This window comes from Nestor notabilis, unplaced genomic scaffold (assembly GCF_000696875.1).
Source record: "Nestor notabilis isolate BGI_N333 unplaced genomic scaffold, ASM69687v1 scaffold12170, whole genome shotgun sequence".
Lineage (NCBI taxonomy): Eukaryota > Metazoa > Chordata > Aves > Psittaciformes > Psittacidae > Nestor > Nestor notabilis.
In genome coordinates, this window is record NW_009909757.1 from 57,985 (window position 1) to 68,045 (window position 10,061).

Genomic DNA, 10,061 nt, shown 5'->3' on the forward strand with positions numbered 1-10,061 from the left:
CACAGCTCTCCCTTCTCCCCCTCCTGCAGGCTTTACTGTGTAGAAAGGGAATGATCTCTTACAGCTTCTCTTCTGCCACTCTCATCACTTCATTATCTGAGTGCCTTCTAACAGTGCATTAAGCTACATGATTAACTCCTGTCACATGTGGCTTGTTCTCTCTGATCCTCTCTGCAGGGGGAGGATCTGGGCCTTCGCAAGGGAAAAGGAAACATAACGTTCGCTTTAAAAGTAGTGTGCAAATGAATAAAAAGGACTGGAGCCAGATTTTTGTTGGTTGGTTGACTGGTTTTCTTAAGCTTTTTATTTCATGTGATGAGGAGTTAAGGAATCCTTATAAAAGATATTTGTATCCTATTAGAAACTCATGTCTTTTACCCCATGAAATTCTCTGGGGAGTTAGTAAGCCATCTCAGGAGAACTACTGAAATATTTCACCATAAGCAACTGGAAGGTAAGGATAAAGAATCAAGTGAATTTTTAGGATGACTGTTTAACCCACCCTCCCTAGCCCCCTTTCTGTCTGTTTTCACTAATGCCTGTTTAATTTCACTGTCTAATCAACAAGAGAAAGGTTTTTGTTACAGATCTGGTACTTCCTCCTTTAGTTTTAACAAGTAATATTCTGACAGTAAAATGATAGTGGAATTTGAAGTTCATTTTTATTTATATTAAACAACTCTGCTGTTACCAAGAACAAGCATACCTCAACAGCCTTCCAATGTCTGAAGGGGGCCTACACAGATGCCGGGAGGGACTCCTCATCAGGGTCTGTAGCGATAGGACAAGGGGTAACGGATTTAAACTTTAACAGGGGAAGTTCAGGTTAGATATAAGGAAGAAGTTCTTCACAGTGAGGGTGGTGAGGCACTGGAACAGGTTTGCCCAAAGATGTGGTAAATGCTCCATCCCTGGAGGTGTTCAAGGGCAGGTTGGACAGAGCCTTGGGTGACATGGTCTAGTGTGAGGTGTCCCTGCTCATGGCAGGGGGGTTGGAACTAGATGATCTTAAGGTCCTTTCCAACCCTAACTATTCTATGATTCTATGATCATGGCATAGGCAGGAGTATGCCAGGTGCGACTCATTGCTGTCTCACACATAAGCACATCACAAAATCCTGTTGACAGGCTCCACTTCAAGAAGCTGTTTGTCCCACTGTCCCTATCTGCTCTGTAACTTCTGCCTTCTGACAGCTGAAAATAGTCTTCTAATTTTTGACTCGAATAGATGGCCAGCTTGCTGCCACATGTGCTGGTGGCAGCATGTCCTCAGCTCCACGAGTTTTCCCTCTCTGGCCCGGAGCACTCCTACTTCTGCAAGTACATGAATCTTCTATATTGCCACCAGACTTCCTTGGATAGTCACACCAGGCTATTCTTCTCTTGCAGCAGCCCAGATCCACATCTCTCCTGATACATTTCAAGTGTTATTTTTTCGAAAAAGGGGAAATGATTTTGAAGTAATCTTTTAAATAACATTGATTTTATGAAGCTGCTTTGAAGTCAGAAGGCCACAATGAAGGATAGAGAAGGGCAGAGAGGCAGTGGTGCCACATGATGTGCAAAAAGTGGTAGGGGAAGGGGAGCGCAAAACCCAAGACTGGCACTGGAAATAAACAGCTCTAACCCTCACCAACCAGCCTTGGGTAAGTTAGATTAGTACTCTTGAGAAGTACTTCCCTAATAAAGATTGTTACTAGGAACACAAGCCTCCATTCCAGCTTATTTCTGTACCAAAACAGACTGAAAGAAAGAGGTAACTCATATCCTTTTCCTTTTCTTACCGACTAGTACAACCTCACTAACAAGCACACAGCCAAAGATAGGACTGTATAGGAGTACTCACAGGCATAAATGTATGTATTTCTATGCCTGGATGTAGCCAAGCCTTGTTTTAAACTGTAAAAGTATATAAATGCTTGATTTTAACTTACCAACATAACAACATTTTCTACAGAATAAACCAGTGCTTACATAAAGACCTCAAAGCATTCCCAGTAACCTAAAGTAATGAATATTGTAATGAGAAACACAAGTATTTAGGGTGATAATGACTGGACTTTGCTCTACTTAGATCGGCTCACCCCCTATGGAGGCTACCAAAGCTTAAAGATTTTATCACCCTAGTAATCAGCAATGGGTAATGGCCTTCATAAAACACAGTAATTAAATTGACTGATTTCAAACTAGTGCATTTTTTTCATTAGGGAGTTCTTATTTAACCTACTTCAAAAATCCCTTTGTGAATACTGGCTGTATTAGTCAAAATTCAAATGACAAGGGATGAAGAGCTTGTTCTGCTCAATATTTCAGAGGCAGAGGGGAAGCAAATCAAAACCTTGGCTCTTGACATTTTCCAACAACGCAAGAGATTCTGCTTTGTTAAAACATGCTTTTAAAATTCTCTGAGGCCAGTGTTCCAACCTCCCTAGCAAAAATATCAATGGTGAAATTCAGGCACCGCCTCGCAATCCATTTAATTATGCTTTATGCCTGGATTGTGCGTGTTCTTGTAACTACTGTATCTTACTTGATCCTTGAATGCTTTTGAATAAAACTGGGTTGTAAGCACAGCTCTTTATTATTGCTTAAATTTGCCTTCACAATACGTGCGTGAGCCATTTATCTGTGTTCCAAAAACACTTGTAACTCAACACAGATTTTAAATAAAATATTTTATGGTGAGTCTCAACTCTGCTTTTGTGGCAAAAACATTTCCTAACTCAATATATGCTCTACGGGAGCTTTATGATGGCAAAAGTAAACCTACTGGAAAATCTACCTGGATAACTGCATGACACAAAACCTAGTTTCATATTTCTCTCTCTGGGCTACAGCTGTTTTTAACCACATGAAAGAGATGCTGGATATATTTTCTGTATGAAATCTATAGTGGAACACAGGGATCTCAAGGTAGGAGTACAAAGTACCAACACTTCCCCACTTTACCCAGAAAACTAAGTGACTCAATGGCCATGCTGAAATGTGACAATTGGTCACAAATATGCATTTTTTTCTGTCTAGAACCCTAAGAGTCTCACAGCAGCTGTTACAGGCTGCTGAAATCCAAGGAAATTATTTTACAGGCACCAGTGGGATATTCCTTACTGTACTACTTCATCTATATATTTCAGGCAGTTGCCAGCTCCTCCCTCACTGGTCATGTACTTGAAAATGAGATACAGGACTAACACCCATCACGGAGCAAATTGGGAAGTACACAAACAACCTAATGCAGCAGCCCTGAAACAGCTTAAGGAGATACTAACTCTGAAACCTAACAAAGTCACATGAAACCTAAAAAAGTCACAAAAAGATCAATATGATTCCGACTGTACTGCAAGGAAACATGGATAGAGGTAGCAACTGTGTAAAGAATTTCAGGTAACTGCTTTCTTCGGCAAAGCCGTCTTTCCTGGGTGGTCTAGGGAAAGATCATTCCTTGCTTCTCTCCAGTTCCACCTGTCCTTCTAGTTGCCCTTTAAAAGCATGACTAGAATCAATTATCTGAAAGACCAACAGACACGTACAATAGTTTGTCCTGTAACTAGTTTAACAAAACAATGTAGAGTAATAAGCGCCTTGTGATTACAGCTTCAAATTCTCCAATCTTGTGCTGCAAAACTTACTTTACATTTTATTACAATCAAATAATATATCACTGAATTACAGTTTCTATCTATTTATTTACAGTGCAAGCAGAATATGACCTGGAAGAGATTAATGGAAAACAAAATAAACAATGGCAGGTGGATGAGAAGCTACTTCTTTCACAAACAAAGGTGCAAAGAGCATTCTCAATAAGCCAGGAAAGCAACAAACGTGGTTGTTAGAGAATATTTATGGCAGCGGCAACTGTGTAACATCACTGAAGCATGCACAATGGGAGCAAGCTTTCTAGAAAATATATCTACAAAAGAGACATGCAATTAGGTCTAGCTATCAATCATCTGGACATGCAAATAAATCTATAGTCAGTGGTCTATGTTCTGTTAAAATCAACTTCTACCATACAGAAAACTTGCTGCCCAGTAAATAAAACGTAAGACCACAGAAGATAAAATACGTTATACATATATCACAGTATCTTGACTACTAGACCACCAAAGGTTTGAATATTTAGATTTCACAGAGAGTAAAGTGTATTTACAATGACTCCTTCTATTCTCTTGTTATATAGGTTTAAAATCCCATCACACTCAAACAATCAGATTTTTGTGTGTTTGTTTGGGGTTTTATTTCATTTTATAATTCACGTTCTTTAAATCAGTGGTTACTGATCCACAAGAGCACATCTATATGGACTATTTAAGTCTCCTCTCCCCTGGAAGTGTGTGTATAACTCCCATTAATGCTAATGGGCATAAAGCACACGCATTGAGGAGAAAATAGACCCCTCACTGTGAAAATAAATGTGTTCAGTTATTTTCAGACACGATGCTGAAATCAAACAACTAAAAGTACATACTCTAAGGAGATAACATTATATAGCCTAACTGAAAATGTCACCATTATTTTTAACTCCCTGATTATGGACCCTGACACATTCTTTAGGTCTCTGCCATTTCTTGTGTCATAAAGACTATGACTGGGTAACATAGCAAAAAGGGCCAAATCCTAAATACTTACACAAGCAAGAACAGCCTTGATCTCACACTCCTTACCTTCACAAAGGATGCAATGTTAGGCCCTGTGTCTTATGGTTTCACTTAGGCAATAAAATGTTTTCTCTTTACACCATGAGTTAATAGCAGCAGTAAACTTTACTGTTGCAGAGTTCCTCTAAACTGCGATGAACCTAACGAAGTAAAAATTCTTATTATTTCAATTTTTTCCTTAATGATTTGATATCTGGGCGTTTTCTGCTCTAATCAAAATTCATGGAGTCAATTATTCTGTGCTCAAACAGGTAAGAACAACTGCTTATACAGTAATGTGAAACTCAAAGACTCCATGCTTTATTATAACACAAATGTAATCACAATATTTTTATGATGGAACCAATGTTTTATGAATTTACAGCTGACCTAATGTGATATTTGGAACAGTCATGAGACAAGAAAGGTTTTAAAAAGGGTGCAGTGTAAGTAGAGTATTAATGGTTTCGGTGAGTATATTTAGGGTCTTTGTAAAGTTGCCTGCTGACTTTCTAATGCAAGTAATCACACCCATCTTCCCAAATCAGAGAGATGCACCTTCAAACAAGTGGATGCTACTGAGTTATCAGTCAGGCAGGGATGAATTCTTCCAGTGATGCCGCCTTTTCAGAAGTTGGTGCTGTAGGAGACGGGTGGAGTGCTATTGCTGAAAAGTCAACTGCTGCAGCTTAGTGCCAGGCTTTGCAATGCTGCTGGGTCCAGTATGAAAGCTAGGTGCTGCCAGGCGCCGCTGTACAGTCCAGCTCCCAACCCCTCACACCCCGCCACATGCTCACTCATCTGTTCTCACACTGAGTTAGCACATGGAGAAAAATACCCCAAGGAAAACAAAACAAACCAATAAATAAACCAGTACTTCTCTGCTGATCTATCTCCCTCCACACAATGTCAGTGGTGACAAGCACTGCTGCCACCACAAAAACTGGGTAGCAATGGGTTTGGTTGGGGATGGATTGCTGGCAGGGGGAGAAGTACTGCCCCTTTTAAACTGTCAGACCAGCTCCATCATATCCCAGAATCAAACCCATACGAAAAGGGCAGTCAAAGCAGGACCCCAGCCAAGCCAAGGAACTGGCCAGTATCCGCACACTGAAGTAAAGTGAGAGCCTTAAAGGCTGCCATATTTCTGCCAGAAACTTCCAAAAGTGCATGTGCGTGCTGTGAATCCCCCATGTGTCATGCCTGAGGACAGCCAAGCATGGAACAACTCACCAGAGAGCTCTTTATGGACTGGCACAGAGGGTTAATGACTGAAGAGGCTGTTACTCACTGTACGAGCCCTCAGTTCCATGCTTTTGAGCTGCAATGTATTTCTGCACCTCACTTAAGGTTTTATAGTGAGAAGACTTGTGCTGGAGGATATATGAACACTCTTCTTTTTTAAACCAGAAAAAGCCACTAGCAACACAGCAGCCCTGGTAGCATCTGAAGCTGCTGCAGTCCAGACCAGCTCTCCTAAATTTAGTATAGGAATTATTGCAGCCTGCCAAAATGATCCAGGCAACAAATTAATTAGCTCCTTCATTCATTACTGAAGAGGAGGAGAGGTGGCAATGGCCCATGACCTGTCAACAGCCATGTGAATGGACATCCATCTGTCTGTGTAAGTGTGTATGGAGCTGAGCTGGAGACACAGGGGCTCTGCACAGGCAGGGCATGCAACACCTGTGAAGCAGAACACTTTATGTAACACTGACCTGGACTCACAAATAAATACTGTTGAATAACTCTCTTTTGTTTTTCCTTTTCCAAGCAGTAGAAGCCTGTCTTTCCTTCTGATCTGATTGTATCAATGTGACTCATTTTGCAAGTTGAAGTCTGATTTTTACAGAGGAAAGGCCAAAATCTCATACATTACTACTTCTGCACAGAACACTAAATCTATATTTTCCTGTGTGAGCTTGCAGGGATAAACAATCCTATGAATGATTTGGTGTATGATATGCAAAAAGAGACATTTCTACAGCCTGTCTAGACTCCCAAACAAGATCAGACTGTGCTGTCATCAAAGACATTTCCACAGTTTGTTGTATTATTTGTAAGACAGAAAAACCACCTTTTCAGAACAGTCATGCAAAAATGAAAAATAAGTAAAACCAGCCTGACCTGCCAGTGTCATAGTGGGAACCTGAATGTGGTAACCTTAGACAATTTAGAGATTATGATAACAATATGGCAAGAAGTTTCAGCAAACATTTCTGAGGAAAGGCAACTCCTGCACAAGTGAATGTAATCCAAAAATATGAGTCATGCACAAGCAATTTTGCTATGGGCCATAAAATCACTTTATGAGAGTTACAGATAATTCTGTATGTATTCTATAATGTTTCCCTACTGTGTAGAGATGGATATCTCAGTATCCTATCACAGATAATGATGGAAAACAAATTCTCTACATAAAAGCTGATTGCTCAGAGATTCACCCTTAACTGTTCCAAGGGATTGTAGTACCGACAGAACACTTTATACTGTATTCAACAACAAAGAAGTAGATTCCATCAGTGCCAAACACACTGCAGTTTGGATGTTTTTTATAAGATGCAGCAGGGTGAATTGAGAGCAGTCTTAGACACAGAATACGCATCCTGCTATTTCTCAGCACCTACATACCCTTTATCACACAGGCACCTACTATCCTCCACAATGACACCTCTCACTTCATGGCTTATTCTTTGGAGTTATCCTATTCATGTGTAACGATACATGATCTTTTCTCAAAGTTGGATGTAGCATTCTCCAGAAGCCAAGCTTTAAAGAAAACCCCAAAGCAATAATAATACCTCTCCAACATCATAGATCCATATGCGGCCTTCTGAATCACCAACAGCTACCTCCTTCCCAGCCTGGGCCCAGCGGACACGGTTGAGGGCAGAAGCTCCTTCTATGGTGACGCTGGCTGTGGGAACCTGTTGAAACAATAGGAGCAGGAAGGACAATGCAATCAGGCTGCCTGCAAACCCGGGGGTCAATCCTGAATGTCCTGTTTAGATGGGTGAGTCATAAGTCCCTTGGCATTGCTGGAAGTAATATACAACCATCGGTAGGGAGTGGGGGAAAAAAAAGGGTTCATTGTTTCTTTGATCACATGTGCTAAAAAAGAGGAAAAAGTAAGAGACTGCTTGGAATGAGCAGAGAAGACTTTTCCGCAGTAAAGGGCAGTAAATGAAAGAGATTTTTCCCTTTAACATCAGAAACACGTGAAACCATGTCTCCTTTCTCTAAAGTCATGGAATCATAGATCATAGAATCATAAAATAGTTAGGGTTGGAAAGGACCTTAAGATCATATAGTTCCAACCCCCCTGCCATGAGCAGGGACACCGCACACTAAACTGTGTCGCCCAAGGCTCTGTCCAACCTGGCCTTGAACACCGCCAGGGTTGGAGCATTCACAACTTCATTGGGCAACCCATTCCAGTGCCTCACCACCCTCACTGTAAAGAACTTCTTCCTTATATCTAATCTAAACTTCCCCTGTTTAAGTTTAAAGCCATTACCCCTTGCCCTATCACTACAGTCCCTAATGAAGAGATCCTCCCCAACATCCTTATAGGCCCCCTTCAGACACTGTAAGGCTGCTATGAGGTCTCCATGCAGCCTTCTCTTCTCCAGGCTGAACAGCCCCAACTTTCTCAGCCTGTCACTGACTTATGACCAAGAACCAACTGAGGGTAGGCTTTGGCTTCAGTCCTGCTCTGGCTTCTGGCATCTGACTTGGGCCCAGATAACCTGCTGGTCAGCAGACACATCCCTGTATTTGTGCTGACGCATCCTTTAAATCCATACTCACTTCTGTGGCTAGATGCGGAGGTTGAGACTTAAGTACTATGTCAGAAAAGTCCTGAGCTAATCACTTCAGAGTGAGGACACAGCAGCAGTGAGAAGAGCTGAACTGACATTTAGGAACTCCTACAATATGTTCCCACAATTCTCTTTTACATCCCCAGGAGACTTCTTCTGTTTTAAATACAGCTGGATGCTGTCTAATTTCCAAACCCCCTCCCCGCCCCAAGTCAACCAACTTAACAGGTGATCCACAAGAATACATAAAGATTCTGGTTAATGCGTGGGACGAATAAAGCAACGAACACGTTCTTAGGAGAAGTATTTGTAATCTACGCTGGAATGAGGGCATCAAAAGATGCTGCAGGAGGAAGGAACTGTGTGGGTGTTTGTCCCACATAGGCAGATCACTCAGCTGATTTAGGTCACCTCACAAGACCAGTGATGGTAACTTGCAAGTCTGCTAATGCTCCACCCTGCTGCCTTGAATAGGAGAACCTGGCTGAGCAGGGAGCCTGTAGCTTGGCATGACGGTCTTCCAGAAAGGGCTTTTTAGCTTTAATACTTTTTAGCCCTAATACTTTTTAGCTCTAATGTTTTTTACGTCAAGGCAAACAGGACAGGATAACTGCAAAAACAGCTCCTCCACCATCTGTGGGAACAGATCTCAGTCACAGGGTGAGATGGGGAGAAGGGAGTGTCCTGGGATCTATAAATGGACATGGAATTGGAGAGCAGGCAAGAAGAGGTCAGGAACTGGAGTCAGGGCTACCTTTGAGGGAGTCACTCCTTCTGTCGTCACTGTGGGCACAATGTCACAGAAGCAGGAAGAAAGTAGTTTGAAGGTGGTATTAAAGCCTGGTCTAAACATTGACAAACCGACAAGATTAACAAAACCAGTATTTTGCTGACTTCATCTCAGTTCTCCAACTGTAGTTTTATATTGTAGTTGTGAGATCGATCCAAAGATACAGGAGAAAAATAATTTTAAAACAAACATTGTATAGTTCCCCTGCCAATCTCCTCAGCTTTAATGCCTTCACTGTGTCCCACAAGAGGAGGGACAGTCAGAAGCTGAACCTTTGCAGACCTCCCAGGACCCTTGTAATGGCTGCAACACGTGCACAGCCATGTCAGCAGCAGTACCAGAACTGCAGGGCTGCTTGCTTTGCCTCTCTCTGCCTGAAGACTCCCTGATCCTCCTCCTCCTCACTGACCCTGACATAAGGCTGCAAAACCAAACTAGCACCTCTAGCACAACGAGCCTGCCAAGCCAAGCATCACCTCTGCTGAGGGCTTCATGGTAGCGTCCTGAGCCCAGCATGTGAAACACAAGAGGATATTGTTTGCAGAATGATGTAGAAATAATGCTGGATAGCAATCAGAAAGCAGATACCATCCTCCTCCCTCCTTTAAGGAGTCATTCAAATGCAAATAAGCTACTGGACTCAAGGCCTAGGTCCTGTCCAAAACAGCATTACCCAAAAAAGCTGGCACCCTCTAACTCCTAGACCCAAGTCTGTTACTGCTTAGTTGGGTGAGAGTCAAAGGCCTAAATCTGACATGGGGTCACTGATCCATGATAAAATCACAGCAGAAAACAAGCAAGTTTTACTCCTGT

General features: G+C 41.9%; 1 protein-coding gene across 1 annotated transcript in view; it reads right to left on the reverse strand.

Moving 5' to 3' along the window:
• The window catches only part of LOC104411723 (cytoplasmic dynein 1 intermediate chain 1-like), a gene marked incomplete at its 5' end in the record, with an annotated part of 19,690 nt that extends 12,126 nt beyond the window's left edge, over positions 1 to 7,564 (reverse strand). The window contains one exon of the mRNA XM_010022250.1: positions 7,439 to 7,564. Within this exon, the coding sequence (XP_010020552.1) occupies positions 7,439 to 7,564 (126 nt within the window). The remainder of the gene's footprint in view (positions 1 to 7,438) is intronic.
• Positions 7,565 to 10,061: the final 2,497 nt, after the last annotated feature.